Raw genomic sequence first — 18,103 nt, 5'->3', positions numbered from 1 at the left:
ATAAAGTAAATGACATATACCTAGGATTAAATTACATAATATATACCTAAGATTCTAGATGAAACAGATGTTAATGAAAACTTGGAAACAATACAACATAGCTTTATAAGCTTACTAAAGTCAAACCTGTCTTTATACACACCTCTAAGACAAGTTTATAAGACTATAATTATATGGAGCAGCTGTAAGCCCAATGTTTAATACCTGTCTGTAAACAATCATATTATAGGTTCACTTGTTTAAGTCATTATCAATTCAACCAGTTTTTCCAATTCCAAGACACTGTTGATATAGTAAAGTTTGACTGTATTTGAATCATTACAGTATATAAAATCTAAACATATGATTAAAATCATTGATACTTATGTTACTATAATCATCCTTTCAAAAAAGTGATACAACCTTATACACTGTGACACCGAGTGTCAATATTGATTCTAAAATATTACAAATGTTACATTGTTGTCCTATAATTATTCTACACACTGTTAACATATAAAATACCAACGAAAGTAAAGATAATCACCTAAAGCTAATATTGACATTACAAAATGAAGTAGAAAATTAGCTATCTCTCAATGAATTCATCAAATAAACTTTCTTTTAGTCACATATCAAAGTGGTTATATCAGTAGTGACAATGTTTCATTTTTTTTTAAAGCCCACCTCTGGCAAATTTCTTAAATGAACTTATTCCTGATATATTGTTTAAAGGCAGCTGGAAGCCAAAATGACTGTCTCAAATGCTAATTGGGCCACCTCAGAACTTAAAACCCAAACACACTTTGTTGTATACATGTGATAAACCGAAAGTGACCACCTCCAGTTCAAAAAGCTGCCTAATATTAATTAAGAGACATCAAAATTAAAATTGTTAGTGCTAAAATTAAGTGCTTGTTCTAGTCAGACTGAAAAGATGTTCTTTAAATTTATCCAGCATTTTAAGTGTTAAAATTCCTAAACCCTGAATTTCAGTATCTTGCATGAATTTAAACTGTGTCTAATTCAATATTAAATTCCTTTTGTATTTTAAGATATTATTCCTTTTTCCTCCCTCTTCCAATTTTGTCATTCCTTCATTTATTTTAATTCATTAACTTTTTTTCTGACAAAACAGTGAGTTGCACCATCATAACTGTAAATTGTGTACATATTTCAAAAAGAAATGTACTAGCATATCTTACAGTATAAATGGCTAATTCAGGCAAAGTTTGTAAGATGATAAACAATTCAGTAATAAAAGTTTTAATTTCCCTTTTCACAAAATGTGTATACATAACTAATTCATATTTTCTAAGATCATTTAATCAAAGTACAGAGAAAATTAGTAAAAGCTGAAGAGAGATTATTTGAAATTGATAAAAAAAATTTACACACTTATTTGATAATATTTTTGTTCCTAAAAATATAGTCCTGGAACAAATATATTTCAAATTTTACTCCTTCATAAGTAACTTTATATATGAAATATTTTTTTTAAATTACATCAAAGACAAACAATAATGATGTTCTACTATCTGCATCAGTCATCAACTTTGAAGCAAATAAATTCAAAGGAATTGAAAAATCAGTGTGAAGGGCATAACACTAATACAAAAACAACATAAGTGCTAAAATAACAAGTCCTTGATACTTTGATACTTATCAATTTCAAACAAAGAAAACCCTCAAAATTTCCTCACACAAATGAATTGTATCTACCATGCTTTTTATTCAAATCAATTACAAATATCTAAATTCACTACATGTATTATTTGATGATTAATCTAGCTATGTACTTTGCTTGATTGTTTTTTTCTGGTTTTATTACATGCAGATTTTAACACAAATTTGGTCATAACATATAGCAGATCTACCTTATTGACTAATTGACAAGATGAAACTATCCAGTAATTACAAATATCTACTAATGAGAACGAAAACTAATTCCACATGATTTCTTAATCTGCAGTGAGAGACAAATGACCATAATTGTCACATAGAAATTTCACCTTGCAAGCCCTGGAGAACTTAATCTGATGCTCTCTGACTATATTAAGTGGTAGAAGACTAGTTATGTACTAAATGAGACAACAAAGCTAATGAAGGAAAACAGAGCTTACAACTGCTAATGAAGTTTGTGTTAGGTATGCCACAAGTGGAAGCCAACTTCTCCACATTGGGCAATGTTGGATGATGAATAATCACTTACTTAAAAACAACTTTACATGGTGAAAAACCTTCTCTTGACATACCAATGGTCCTGATAATGAGTTTACACCAGAGTAAATGGCAGTGTGGCCGAGTGGTTAATGCATCAGACTAGTAATCTAAGGATTGCTGACCGCTTGAGTTCAAACCCTGTCAAGGGCAAGCCATTGTTTCCTTGAGCAAGAAACTTTACATTCATTGCTTAGTACTGCTTGGTTCCAGGAACGGATTCAGGAGTGTTTAAATAAGCTTATAGCTTCCTCCAACACAATCGAACTAAAATAAATTTGTATAAAATAAACTAACAATTATATACACAATCATAACTGAGACAATATAATCTACTCTATATATTACCTGGCCAAGCATTTCTCTAAAGGACATGCTAATTCTCAGCTTGTATGAACAAGTAGGATCGAGATGTATATATAGCTCAACATAGTCATTCTCCACCTGTAGATCATCAAAGTTGAAATCAGGGTCGTAAGGGGAGACAACAAGGTCTGGAGGAATGTGCTGCACCTTCAAACTCATATTCCCACTTTTACCATATCTACATATTAACAAAAAAAAAAAGTTGTTTTGTTACAAAAATAATTTTTTGCTCGAATTTTTTTAAACTTCTTAACTTCCTATGTTGAGAGGCAAACACTTTTGAAAGGCAAACACTCAACAATAAAATGTTTTTTCAACAAAATAAATGTTTTTTCGTCACTATGATTCAGCACCTTCTTTCACACAGTCCATATTGGAAAATTTCACTATTAATGAATAAAATTAAAAAAATTGGGGAGTAATTTTTGGAGAAGTCGTGGCTTTGTGGTAAAAGTTTCTGCCTCTCAACCCAGAGATCATATGAATAAGTTTTGTTTGTGATAATCACACATGATATATTTATTATAAGCTGCTTTAGTTATTGCCCTTTTCTTTTGTTGCGCCTTTTGTAACTGACATGCAAACACTGAAGGCTCGAAATTTTGTCATTAAATTGAGACATATTCAGGAGTTGATGAATTCTATTGTGTCCGAAGTTTTTACACAAGTCCCTTAAACTTACCGAAGTTCTACTGTATATCATTATGACCATTTTTAAAGTAAGAAAGATACATGCAGTACTTACTCTATATATTTGTAAATGTCCTCATTTCCCCCAAAAGGCTATAAAACCTCAGTTTTTTACTCCCAAAATTATTTATCTGTAATGAATTTTAAAAAAAGCCAAAAAAATGTCTTTTTGGGATAAGTCCTTTAGAAATTTTTAATTTTAAATTTTACAAATGAGTTTGCCCCTGAAAAAACGTTTAAAAACCAGCAGGGATCCAGACTAGCCTGCGCATCCTCGCAGTCTTTATTTAGGATCCATCTGTTCACATCAGTTTTCTACTTGTTTTTAGATTTGGTTAGGGGAAACACATGGATTTCCCGGGTTTAGACTGCGTGGGGTGCGCATGCCCGGTTGGGTCCATTTTGGTCGCAAAACCCCCCATGTTTTGGGTTTTTTCATTTTACGCGGGTCAAAAGGGATGCATTTCTTTAAAAAAAAACGTAGCAATTCCCAACCAAACAAAATTTCTTTTGACTTTTAAAACAGACAGCAACAAAGCCCCATCTACCATACAGTATAGTATATATAGCTAAACCCAAAAGTCCTGAAAAATTCCCGAAAAAAATAAAATTCATTTAAAAAGTTTTTTAAAATTTTAAACCCTTTTGTTCTATTTCAAAGATGTTTTTATGTGGAAAAAAACACACAATGCTTTGTATTTCATCATTATTAGTTATGATGATTTGCCTTTAAAGAGAATGGAAACCATCAAATCACTTTTGGGAGTTACAAGTTCAATCCTACCACCTGCCAATAGGTTGATAATTTTAAGACCATGTTTGGTAAAACTGGAGGTAATTATTTTATGATTTTAGAAAAACACAGTGAACAAAGATAATATTTCAATGTTGTTTACAATTTCTTAAATTTCAAACAACTATTAATATATCAATATTATGAAGCAGGTTGAAATAGAAACTATATGATCTACTTCAACAAATATGAGCGCATGTCGCTTACCAACTCTATTACAAGTGGAGAAAACTGACAGCGAACAGCATGGATCCTATCAGACTGGCCGAAATGTGCAGGCTGGTCTGGATCCATGCTGTCGCAAAAAACAAAATACGTTTTTTTTTCTGACCGCTCATTTATTTACCTTTTTTTAGGAGGTTTAGAAAATTTAAAGGTTTTTTAGCCTGACAGTATAGACCCTTTAAAAACATTGTTAAGATTGTATTTGTTTCAGGGGGTAGGAAGGGAGCACGGGGCCCAGATCCAGGGACCATGGGTTCCCCTTTTAGGGTACTCTCCCGGGGATTTAAAAATTTGCACCTCAACAAGGGCCCCCGGGAACGAAAATTACTCAGTGTCTTTGATTTGTAGATAAACCCTTTACCGGTTTTCTTTAACCCATTTTATGAATATTAAAAACATGTTTCACAAATAAAATTTTTTAATGTTTTTTAATTACCCTAATCATTAAAAATTACGCGTAAAATTTAAATTTTGGAAAATTTTTTTGGGGTTTTTTATTTCATAAAAAAATGGGAAACTCCACTGTGACCCTTTACCTTTTTACACATTTAACTTTTAAAAACAATAGGGGTCATCTTCTAGTAATAACCAACCTCAATACCAAATATGAAGACTGTTGACCAAAGCATTCTTTGACCAAAGCATTTTTAAGTAATTGAGCAGACAAGGAAAAACTGCCAGACGACAAGATGGCCGGACGGACATACTGATTCCAGTATAACACCCTTACAACTTTGTTGAGCGGGGTAAGAAAATTTCTTTCAATTAACAACACAGTTTGTAAATATAACAAATTGCAATACTTTTCAAGTCTATGGTTGTAGGTTTAAGGGAAATTAAGGAATTTCCGCTTACAAATTTTAAATTTTTGATCACAGAAGCTTTTGAAAATACTTTAGCTAAGTATGCCTCTATACAAGGTCGTTGAACTGAAATTAAGATTCCTAACAAAGTAGAATATTATCATAACTACTATGACTATCTCACCTTTTTATCTGTGCGTGGAATCATTACCAGAATTTTGGGGTTTACATCTGACTTTTATTTTTAGTTCAAATTTTTATATGTTTCCACCTGAAAAAAAACATACAGTCATCATTAAAATTTTATATTTTGAAAATTAAACAATAAAAGGTTTACCCTTTAATTTTCACAGGGAAAAATTAAATAAGAGTTTTGAAAATATTTCTAAAAATTTCCCTATCCACAGGGTGCCCAAACAAAACATTTCCCCTGTTTTTTTTCCCACAGAGAGAGTGACAGCAGGGGTTTGGGAAAACAATCAAACCCTTTCCCTTTATTGGGGTAAAGAACACTTTTTAAAAAATTTATCTTTCTTGAATTTTTTTATTTTAATTTTCAACCCCAATTTTATTTCACTAAATTTAGGCCATTTTTTTACTTCCTTATTTCATTAAAAAAAAAGCCAACCCTAAATTATGGTAAGGAATATCAAATTTTTTCAAAATCAGTAAACATGGTAAACATATTTACCTACTTGCAAAGTCATGAAAAATATTGTAAAACAAAAGACTGTCATACCTTTTTATATGAATATAGAGGTGGCAGAACATTTCCTGTGGAAGACAAGTCTTTACAAGTGGTGCTGAAAGACAAATGACATGGTTTGTAGTCAATATTATGTCACCTAAGTGCAGTTACGGGTTAACTCTATTGAATTTTATAAAAAGTTAACACTTTTCATTAAATGCTACATGTTATGATACCAAGTTCTATTAAAATATACCGGTAATTGACATATACTTTAGCCGGCCCGTCATATATATGGTCAGACCATCAAAATTTCTATAAAAAAATTTTGATTGTGGTCTACGGTTCAACACATATTTCTCTTGCGTATAGGTAGTGTTCCCACTACTATTTAAAACAGCAGGTATAATCTATCTTTTCTTTAGGTTTCAACCATTCAGTTATTCTTTAAAAGTCTTCAGACATATTTGAAGATATCTGGTAGGACTATAATTATTGTGATAATGAATGGGTAACATGTTTGGAATTTAAGATCTTTCAATGTTTAATGACTAAAATATAATACTTAAAAATTATCTTCATTTTGCAACATTAATATATTCTACAAAATGATTATAACATTGAAAAGGAAATAGTATCAACAGTGAATGTAATCTTAGAAATTATGGCGTATACAGAGTTACATCCCTTTAACAGTAAATCTTATTAAAACATAATATAAATATACCAGTTATTTTCTCCTTCCTTGAGTTCACAACCACATACCCAGCTGTCTTCCATCTGAATATACAGTTAAGACAGGTATTACTAACATCTTAAAGATCTAAGAGATTATCGTATTATTAAATGTAAACATCTCAGAATATCATTTGTTTCACAGACACACTATACTTATCTCATATAATTATGTTTTTTGTTGTTTTTTTTGCCCAAACTCAGAAAATATTAAGTTTATGCAAATTTATCTTAGTTTGATTGAGTTGGAAGCTATAAGCTTATTGAAAGACTCTAAAATCTGTTCCTTAACCCATTACTTCATATACACGCCTTTTAACGCCTTTTTCACCCCCCCCTTTTTGTTGTCTCAAATGATGAAAAAATGCCTTATCTAGGCCCCAAACACTTGTTTTTGTTTGAGAAATGTTGTTAAAAAAAGTGACCTCTTTTTCGGCGCGGCCCCCCAACCAAAATATACATCAGGGGGTTGCCAGAAGGGGGGTGTGCCCCCTTCTGTTTGGGGGGTTTGAAGGGGGGCGGAGTCCCCCTCATCGCCAAGAAAATTTTGGACTTGTGAGAGGCTGTTAATGACCCCAGATTGATCATAAGGTAACGTGTAACCAACACTGAAAAGCATTTGACTCTATCTCAATCCATTGAGAAATTGCAGCACTTTGAAATCAATTTTGATGGAAAAAATTAATGGAAAATAGTGATTTTTGGCAATTTTGAGATGTCCCCTCGTTGCCATGGTAACAGAAAATTTAAGCCTGAGCATGTTGTTGCAAGGGCAATGGTCCAGTCAACATTTGTGCCAAGTTTGATTAGTGTTGAAGCAGTTTTAATAGTATTATAGCAATTTGAACTTGTAACGGGAGACTTTTCAATGAAAACAGCCATTTTTCACAAAATGCTCATGAAGTAATGGGTTAAAGCAACCAGTACTAAGCAATGAGTGTATAGTTTATTGCACACAGAAACAATGGCTTGCCCATGACAGGGATTGAAACCACACAACCAGCAATCCTAATATTACTAGTTTGATATGTTAACCACTTAGCCATGCCACCACTGTAAATGTTTTATACTTATATGCATTGCATGACATTAAATATATTCAAATCTTTACATTATATATCAATGCATTATGAATCCTTTCAAACAAGCATATTTTACAAAATTCAAGTAAATACTTATGAAAATTCTTAATATATTGTACGGCACATTATTGACATGTAATTCAAACAAGTAATTATGTGTAATTGTCCATATAGCATTTTTTATTTACAAAGATGAACATGCACATACCACATTAGATATAATAACAACCCTATCCACATCTTCATAATCCTGTACTGGTATAGCAAGGTATGTCACTGTTTTTACCTGAAAAAATATCACAAGCCCTCTATTAACCACATGTACTTTTCTATACAATATATGCAATATGTAACTCTGAATGCTAACAAAGCTAAAAACATAGATAACGACTAGGTTATGCCCCCAGTACAGATCCAGGCCAGACTTGCATACATCATGCAGTTTAGTCAGGCTCTATACAGTGTTCGCTGTTGAATTTCAGCATTTTGACACTAAATGCCCCGCATAAATAATGGACAGTTCTATATTCAAAACTGAACAAATTCATTACATGGACTGAATGTATTGCATCTGATAATTTACCACATGTACATTACAGATTATTTACAAATTCTACATGGTATGGACTATAATAGCTTGCGATGAAACTTTGAAACTATTTATAAAGTATTATAACATATAGTAAGTTATCTAGCTCAAACTACATCTAATTAATGACCAACAAACTTACTTTTCTCTCAATTTGGTAATTAAGTTACAAAAAACAACAACAACCTACCTCCTTAATTAAGTTCATTTTCAACCTTTACAACATAAAATATCTTTAATGGATTTGTCTATGCTTTAATCTGGACAAAACCATTCATTTATTTTGGGGAAAATTTCAAAATATGTACTGATGGAATAGCGAGCAGTGCAGACCATGCTCAAATGGCACAATTGTGCTGACTGATCTTGGTCAGCACTGGTCAGATGGGTATATTCAGTTGCCACTAGCAGAACAAGGGTTAAAATAAACCTGATTTATTAGACAACATTTCTTATTTTTGCTTAATTTACAAAAAATCAAAATACAGCTCCAATTAACCACTCTTATACTAATGTATTTTTGTGAGAAACTTTATTTATTGCAAAAAAATACATTTAAACTAAGAAATCTTACTACATCTTTTTCCCATTTAAAAGCCTGGTCATGGATAATTGTCCACTCAACGCTTTTGTCCAGTGTAATATCATCTGACCACTGTTTGATATAGCTATTGGTTCCAGGGTGTTTGACAAAATGATGCCGGAACACAGCCATACGATGTTCTGCATCATCAACTATCTGCATTATAAAAAAATGTTGACATATATAAAAAATGTTATAATTTCAATTTCTGTATTCCAAACTACAGTTGTGTATAAAACAAAAACTATATATCAAGTGAGTCCAGTAATTTTTTGCTTGGGTTTTAGGGTGCACAGTATATGTCATATGGCAACTTTCCAGCTTTACTGGTGGAGGAAGACCCAAGGTGCCCTTGCATGCATTATTTTAGACATGAACAGGCACCTAAGTTGACCCAACAAAGTTCTGTAGTATAGCTGGATGGCATCCTCACATGAAAGAATCCAAAATCCCTGTAGGGATTCGAACCCACAGCATTGAGAGGCAAGCGGTTTTAAGTCAATGAACTTTACCACACAGCCCAAGCAGATATAATGACTTGCATAAGCCCTAAGCCAAATCCATAAAGTTAGGCCAGCCAACATAATACACATACTGTTGACCTCTGAATTATAACTATTTGACAATAAAAAACCTTACAATTTACAACTGACGTTTTGAAATTCAAAGCTGGTATGTCCAAATGAGCTTCTATAAAATTGTAGAGATTTACTTTGGCCTACTGAAGGCATATTTTAATTATCCTATTCTCTTTATTTTGCAAAGCACTTTGAATTATTAAATATTTACAAAAAATTTCCGCTTCCAACACACCTTTTTATTTTTCTCATCCATGATATCAAATAAAGACCTCACAAATCCAAACACCACCTGCTTACACCATACTATACATCTATGATCTGTTGACACCCAAGCTTTTGGTGTATGGGTAGTCTGAAAAAAAGTACATTAAAGTTCATTTATGACCTGCATGTTTAACAATAAATTAGAAATTTGATTTCTTCTATAATATTTTAAAGATTAAGTCAAAGTGTAAGCATATTATTTGTCATTTCATAAGAATTCACAGCAATGTTTGTGTTAGACATGCTTAGATATACAATCATATAAATAAAAGCTATTTGTTTTAAGTTTATAGTTATACAAAGTTAAAACAGATCATTAATCAAATCAACTTACAGAAGTGCTGACTGCTCTGCTATCATCAACAATCTGCAACAAAAGCAGTTAATCTATTAAATCAAACAGTTATATATACTTTAATCAACCAATAACATGGCTTTCGTATCTTCTTATATAGAAAAAAACAACAACAACAAAATCATTAACATTTTGCCACTTTGAAAATATTTGAACTATTACAAAAACTTTAACGTAAATTCTAAGTCGTAAAAGGGGCATAATTCTGTCAAAATGCTTGATAGAGTTACCTCCTCCTGTCTATAGGTTGGGGTAATGATGATGAACAAGTGTGCAAAGTTTCAAAAGCCATATGTCAATGGACTTTGAAAATATTTGAACTATTACAAAAACTTTAACGTAAATTCTAAGTTGAAAAAGGGGCATAATTCTGTCAAAATGCTTGATACAGTTACCTCCTCCTGTTTACAGGTTGGGGTAAATGATGGTGAACAAGTGTGCAAATTTTCAAAGCCATATGTCAATGGACTTTGAAAATATTTGAACTATTACAAAAACTTTAACGTAAATTCTAAGTCGAAAAAGGGGCATAATTCTGTCAAAATGCTTGATAGAGTTACCTCCTCCTGACTATAGGTTGGGGTAATGATGGTGAACAAGTGTGCAAAGTTTCAAAGCCATATGTCAATGGACTTTGAAAATATTAAAACTATTACAAAAACTTTAACATAAGTGGTTACGCCGACGCAGACGCCGACGCTGACGCCGACGCCGACGCTTGGGTTACTACAATAGCTCTACTTATTCTTATCGAATAGTCGAGCTAAAAATTTAAACTTGAAAAGTCTCAGTCAAGACTTCTATATTAACTTACCCCATCTAAAGGTGTAAGACCTCTATATTAACTTACCCCATCTAAAGGTATAATACCTCTATATTAACTTACCCCAACTAAAGGTGTAAGACCTCTATATTAACTTACCCCATCTAAAGGTGTAAGACCTTTATATTAACTTACCCTATCTAAGGCTGTAAGGCCTCTATAGGTGTAAGACATCTATATTAATTTACCCCATCTAAAGGTGTAAGACCCCTATATTAACTTACCCCATCTAAAGATGTAAGACCTCTATATTAACTTACCCCATCTAAAGGTGTAAGACCTCTATATTAATTTACCCCATCTAAAGGTGTAAGACCCCTATATTAACTTACCCCATCTTAAGATGTAAGACCTCTATATTAACTTACCCCATCTAAAGGTGTAAGACCCCTATATTAACTTACCCCATCTAAAGATGTAAGACCTCTATATTAACTTACCCCATCTAAAGGTGTAAGACCTTTATATTAACTTACCCTATCTAAGGCTGTAAGGCCTCTATAGGTGTAAGACCCCTATATTAACTTACCCCATCTAAAGATGTAAGACCTTTATATTAACTTACCCTATCTAAGGCTGTAAGGCCTCTATAGGTGTAAGACCTCTATATTAACTTACCCCATCTAAAGATGTAAGACCTTTATATTAACTTACCCTATCTAAGGCTGTAAGGCCTCTATAGGTGCTAAGACCTCTATATTAATTACCCCATCTTAAGATGTAAGACCCCTATATTAATTTACCCCATCTAAAGGTGTAAGACCTCTATATTAACTTACCCCATCTAAAGGTGTAAGACCCCTATATTAACTTACCCCATCTAAAGATGTAAGACCTCTATATTAACTTACCCCATCTAAAGGTGTAAGACCCCTATATTAACTTACCCCATCTAAAGGTGTAAGACCCCTATATTAACTTACCCCATCTAAAGATGTAAGACCTTTATATTAACTTACCCTATCTAAGGCTGTAAGGCCTCTATAGTGTGTAAGACCTCTATATTAACTACCCCATCTAAAGGTGTAAGACCCCTATATTAACTTACCCCATCTAAAGGTGTAAGACCTCTATATTAACTTACCCCATCTAAAGGTGTAAGACCCCTATATTAACTTACCCCATCTAAAGGTGTAAGACCTCTATATTAACTTACCCCATCTAAAGGTGTAAGACCCCTATATTAACTTACCCCATCTAAAGGTGTAAGACCTCTATATTAACTTACCCCATCTAAAGATGTAAGACCTCTATATTAACTTACCCATCTAAAGGTGCTAAGACCCCTATATTAACTTACCCCATCTAAAGGTGTAAGACCTCTATATTAACTTACCCCATCTAAAGGTGTAAGACCCCTATATTAACTTACCCCATCTAAAGGTGTAAGACCTCTATATTAACTTACCCCATCTAAAGGTGTAAGACCCCTATATCTTACCCCATCTAAAGGTGTAAGACCTCTATATTAACTTACCCCATCTAAAGATGTAAGACCTCTATATTAACTTACCCCATCTAAAGGTGTAAGACCCCTATATTAACTTACCCCATCTAAAGGTGTAAGACCTCTATATTAACTTACCCCCATCTAAAGGTGTAAGACCCCTATATTAACTTACCCCATCTAAAGGTGTAAGACCTCTATATTAACTTACCCCATCTAAAGGTGTAAGACCCCTATATTAACTTACCCCATTCTAAAGGTGTAAGACCTCTATATTAACTTACCCCATCTAAAGGTGTAAGACCCCTATATTAACTTACCCCATCTAAAGGTGTAAGACCTCTATATTAACTTACCCCATCTAAAGGTGTAAGACCTCTATATTAACTTACCCCATCTAAAGGTGTAAGACCTCTATATTAACTTACCCCATCTAAAGGTGTAAGACCTCTATATTAACTTACCCCATCTAAAGGTGTAAGACCTCTATATTAACTTACCCCATCTAAAGGTGTAAGACCTCTATATTAATTTACCCCATCTAAAGGTATAAGACCTCTATATTAACTTACCCCATCTAAAGGTGTAAGACCCCCTCTGACTTGTACATCGTATTCACCACCTCCGCTGGACACAATTGTGACATGCTTTAATGTGGAGTTATTATTGGCTTGCCAATAGGTGTTCACTTTCCGATAAAAGTCAATCAGGTCTGAATCCAGCACTACCACTGTCAAAAATATAGAAAATTATCTCACTCATCAAAATTTATATATCAGTTCATAATTATAATAATAAGTTCCTATTCTTTTTTGCAGTCAAAATACTAGTTAGTTATTTTGTTTTACTTAATAATTCTGTTTCAAAATATAATGGATTAGCCTTACAATTATTATATATCAAATCAAAAGATTTCAATATACAAAGATTCTTTGAAAATATTTGCGGCTTAGCATAAAACTGAAGATAAAATAAATGTACAACTGTCATGTAAACATACATTATATCAATACCTTTGATAAAATATCTACTGTATATCCTCATAGAAACTGATGTATCAAAATACCAATCCCTTTGAAATTTGCTAACATCAGCTTTAAGGTTGAACATAAACATATGAAATAAAATGAAATGAACATTCAACATAAAAAATCTTTCCTACCTGGGGCTTGATTTGGTGTGGCCTGCATAAAAATAGTATTAACTGTGCTGACATCAAAATCTGGTAAAGTTAACAAGGCCCGGGCTATCATACCACCCTGTAATATAAAATGTTGTAAGTTATTGCTGTATTGACTTGATTTCCAGTTATTGATTTGTGTGTGTGTTTTTTTATTTTGTCAAAGGCAAGGCAAAAAAGCAATAACACCTGTGAACCTGAATTATTCTTTCACATTAAGGGGATAAACCAGGCACAAAAAGTTTGTATCAAAAACTATGTATTTGTGCTTGCAAGATTTAAATTACTTGATGCAAAATCATTATTACTTATGGGGTATTAATTTTCATGGTTTTCATGGATAGGTCAATCCACAAATTAAAAATCCAATGAAATTTCATTTCAAGATTATTTTTCATCACATTATTTACATTTTACTTTTTGGAAGAGTAAACAGTTCACAAATTTAAGAAGCTACGAAAATGTACTTAGTGACAAAACCATTAAATTTCATGCCCATGAAATTAAGTGAATCCACAGTACTATAACTAGATATACATGTATGTTAAGATAAAAACCAATATGTTGAGCAGTTATTCAATGAAATAATATATAAAATATATACTTTTATTTAATTTTACCCATGAAATATGGTGCTATATCAGTCAAATATATTTCATATTTTTTAAAAATAAATATGAAATATAAATATGAAAGAGGGCGGAGTCAAAACTCATATTTATTTTAAGGGACTTCTTTCGCCGTTTTGTTTGAAAAATCTGATGAATACAAAACAACTTTTTCTTGAATATTGTTTTGAAAACTATCTAGCATGATAGAAAATGGTCTAACTAAGAAAATTAATCCGAACACCAATATCTTTAATTCAGTAATTAACGCTGTACAGACGTTTAAAGAGTTGTTTACATGACGTCACAATGTAGCGCCAAACAGCGCGTGCTTACGCATAAATTACTGCGCGCCGTACAATTGCAGTTGGTAGCAAGCAAGGGCATTCGTTACCATTTTCTTTGATAATGAAATTAAATAAAAAGGTTATTTTTTCGTTTTTCGTGAAATATGGTATATATTTTCACTCAACATGATAAAATGCCACATATTTTCACTCGCCGTACCGGCTCGTGAAAATTTGTGGCATTTTATCATGTTTCGTGAAAATATATTCCATATTTCACGCAAACGAAAAAATATCCTCTTAATATTTACCATAGAATGTCCTACTAATACTATAGTAGTAGGTTTAAACTCTGCATGCTTATATAATGTGAAGATTTTCTTGACTGCAAGACGGACAAACTCTGAAAAAAAGGATGATTTTATTTAAAAAAAATTCTTATGTGATACATAACTAAACAAACTCATACTTTATATACATGTATATATAAAAAGACAAATTGATATCATTTCAGGCACAAATGGGCACCTGAGAAGAAACAACGACGTTCCGTAAACAACCTGAATACCTTCCTCACATGAAAGAAACAAAGTCCCTGTTGGGATTCAAACCAACAGCAGAGAGCGGCAAATTATAAATATATATATATATAATTAAATATACATGTACAAGTATATAATTTTTTGGCAGGGTTTTAAGTCACTGACAGAGCAAGGACCTTACTGTGACTTTCCAGCATTTCTGGTGGAGTGAAAGATGACCTCAAGTACACATTTATGCATTATTTCAGATATAAGCATTCACTCAAGAACCATTGAACTTTCACTCATATATAACTACATATACACAAAATTTCATTTCTGACAGGTTATATGACTGAGTATACTTTGCTAGGCCATGTTCATTGCAAAGCAGCTTGGTCTATATAAACTTATAACTGTTTATACTTAACCATAAAATCTGTCAAAATTTTTTATAAGTAATAATATACAAATGTAACTCTTTCTTATAAGACTATCAAGGCATAAATAGGGTAATTTATGTTTTGCAGTAATTACAAACTGACTGACAACATTATTCATTGCACAGAGGAATTCGTAGTTACCAGTTTGTTGCCATAGGAATGCTCCATAAAGTCCAGTGAACTCCTCATTAAGGTCCACTGTAAAGAAGTTAAAGTGAAATCTCTTGTCTTTATCTATAACTCTTCTAAAAGCTACTGATGCCATAGATCTTGCTGAAAATGTCAACATACAAAAAATATACTAGCCCATCTTCATACCTGCATACATGTTTGAATATATATAAAGCAAATACACTGATAACGGTTTTCAAAGCCTTTATAAATCATCTGTTACATATTTAAAACCACCAATATCATAACTAAATAAAATATCATTGACTTGACTTCAGTATTTCTTTTTGTTGTTTGATAATTGAATTGAATTGAATTAATGTGTTTGAATAGCAAAGAAGAGTTTTGTAGCAAGAGAAGACACTTGCACTTATAAAATATAATTTTTACCTTGTTTATAACTGCCTGCATTTCCAGGTATAAATAAAACAGGTACTCCAGTCAGCTTCATGGTGCTTTAATAGATTAAACAAATAAAGTTAATTCTAAATAATTAATTTCATCTAATGTTAAGTATTAAAGACATTGCACATTTGCCCATTCATTGTCTCATTTGACATTTTATACCAGTGATATGTTAAAAATTTGTAAAATGAAACATACAGTAATTAGATCAGGACTGTTAAGGTGTATACAGTATGTATTCTAGGCTTAATGAAGGTTTATCTGCCTTTTCAGGCCCCAAACTGATATGGTAATCTGGATCAGAGGTAAGAAATTATCTAAACTCAAACTCAGATCTAAGGTATTTGATTGGTCAGAAACTGGCACAGAATATACACCACTGACTAATGAAAATCCTGAGATCCAAGACAGATCACAGACAAAAAAATTTATAACCTTGAGGCCTGGAATAGTAGAATGGCAAAGCTGAAGATTCTTGAGTTATTGTAAAATCATATCTTATAAATATCTCATACAATGAAATTAAACTATGTTCAAATGTAGCAAAAGCAGAATTCTTTTCTTATACCAAAATCAAACTTTTCAAGATAAAAGTATCATTTAACCTTAAAAGCATTATCTATCAAGGCACATTTACAATGTCATGAAAGCAATAATAATAAGGATACATACGCCACAATGTTTGCATAATGCCTGAAAGAAAAAAGAAACAAATACAAAATATCAATAAGACAATAACTAATAACTACATGTATTTACAAGGGCCATGTGTTCCTTAACGGAGCACACCTGAAATCAACTGTAACAGATAAATTCTAAAGTTTGTGGCCTTAACATAAAAATTCAAAAGTAGATCATAAGGTCTGTCAAGTTCTAGTTCTTGACTGAATGTTAAAGATTATTCATTATGCATAACTGTATTATGTAGCACTAAAAATGTTCAGGCCTCATTGACAGTGTCATTTAGATTGAACATTAACTTTCAATCTCTCACACCTCTTTACTATTGATTCCTACTAAGAAAGTAAAATTATTAAAAGTGTCAGGGAGTCATTCAGCTTGTAGCTTGTCAATACATGTAATTCTACCCTTATATTATTAAATCAAAACACTTAACAAAAATTTGATCAACAGCCAACTTGATTCATATCAGATGTGATATCTTAGCAGTTTACACTTTAATTTGGAGTTAATCAATTCATCATTATAATTCACTGATTGAATAATATAATTTTCTTTAAAGATAAAATCTTACCCTTCTCCATAGACGTATAATCCATAGTTTGGAAACTTCTTGTTCACAGCCTTCGGCAAAGGAACACGCTGAAAATTACACATGTATTCGAGATAAAATTTGCCATATATATTAAACATCTTACATTATATCAAATACATGTTTCATATAAACCCCATGTTCATCTTTTTATGAAATTATATCATTTCATTTTGTTTACGACATTTTTATTGGAAATATATTATTCATCATACAAACCCATACGGGTTTTTGACAAACAGAATCTACTTCTTGTTGATATCTCTTGTAGTTTCAGACTTATGTCCTGGACAAAGTTCCCAGTGTAAAAATATAAAAAGGGCAATAACTCTTATATAAGGCAGGCAGAGTTACGGTTTTTATGCATTACACTTCTACTTTATTAGATCTAATTACATATAAAGTTTCTGTTGATACCTCTTGTAGTTCCAGAGTTATGTCGTGTAAAAATGAACAAAAGGCAATAACTCCAAAATTAGGCATGGCAGGTTATGGTTCTTTTGCCTGCACTTCTACTCTATGAGATCTATTTACGTACAAAGATTCTTTTGATACGTCTTGTAGTTCCAGAGTTATGTCCCGGACAAAGATCACAGTGTAAAAATAAGCAAAGGGTAATAATTCAAAATTAGGCAAGGCAGAGTTACATTTCTTTTGCACTGCATATCTACCCAATGAGATCTATCTACCTACAATGTTTCTTGTTGATATTTCTTATAGTTTCAAGTTATATCCTGGACAAAAATCAAAGTGTAAAATTGAACAAAGGGCAATAACTCCAAAATTAGGCAAGGCAGAGTTACAGTTCTTTTGCACTGCAATTCTACTCAATAAGATCTATCTACCTACAAAGTTTCTTGTTGATACATCTTGTAGTTTCAGAGTTTTGTCCCGGACAAGAAAAGGGAACGGAGAGACAGCAGTGACTATATGCTCTCCCTTTGGGAAGCATAAAAATGGAAGACAAAATTTTCCCTGTTCTTCTGACACAA

The 18,103-nt window shown here is 32.2% G+C and overlaps 1 protein-coding gene across 1 annotated transcript in view; it reads right to left on the bottom strand.

Moving 5' to 3' along the window:
- The window catches only part of LOC132714360 (GPI inositol-deacylase-like), a 48,713-nt gene that overhangs the window by 27,610 nt on the left and 3,000 nt on the right, over positions 1–18,103 (bottom strand). Inside the window, exons 2-16 of the mRNA XM_060697219.1 lie at positions 17,094–17,161; positions 16,511–16,531; positions 15,824–15,888; positions 15,404–15,535; positions 14,610–14,701; positions 13,386–13,482; positions 12,796–12,953; positions 9,933–9,965; positions 9,567–9,686; positions 8,745–8,909; positions 7,790–7,867; positions 6,492–6,544; positions 5,816–5,879; positions 3,311–3,348; positions 2,548–2,743 (exon numbers count right to left, since the gene is read on the bottom strand). Coding sequence (XP_060553202.1) covers positions 2,548–2,743; positions 3,311–3,348; positions 5,816–5,879; positions 6,492–6,544; positions 7,790–7,867; positions 8,745–8,909; positions 9,567–9,686; positions 9,933–9,965; positions 12,796–12,953; positions 13,386–13,482; positions 14,610–14,701; positions 15,404–15,535; positions 15,824–15,888; positions 16,511–16,531; positions 17,094–17,161 — 1,380 coding nt within the window. The remainder of the gene's footprint in view (positions 1–2,547; positions 2,744–3,310; positions 3,349–5,815; positions 5,880–6,491; positions 6,545–7,789; positions 7,868–8,744; positions 8,910–9,566; positions 9,687–9,932; positions 9,966–12,795; positions 12,954–13,385; positions 13,483–14,609; positions 14,702–15,403; positions 15,536–15,823; positions 15,889–16,510; positions 16,532–17,093; positions 17,162–18,103) is intronic.

The sequence above is a fragment of the Ruditapes philippinarum genome, unplaced genomic scaffold (genome assembly GCF_026571515.1).
Source record: "Ruditapes philippinarum isolate M1 unplaced genomic scaffold, ASM2657151v2 ctg122_1_1_1_1, whole genome shotgun sequence".
NCBI classification, from domain to species: Eukaryota; Metazoa; Mollusca; class Bivalvia; order Venerida; family Veneridae; genus Ruditapes; species Ruditapes philippinarum.
Note: the sequence above shows the minus strand (reverse complement) of the source record. Positions and strands in the feature narration are given on the sequence as shown.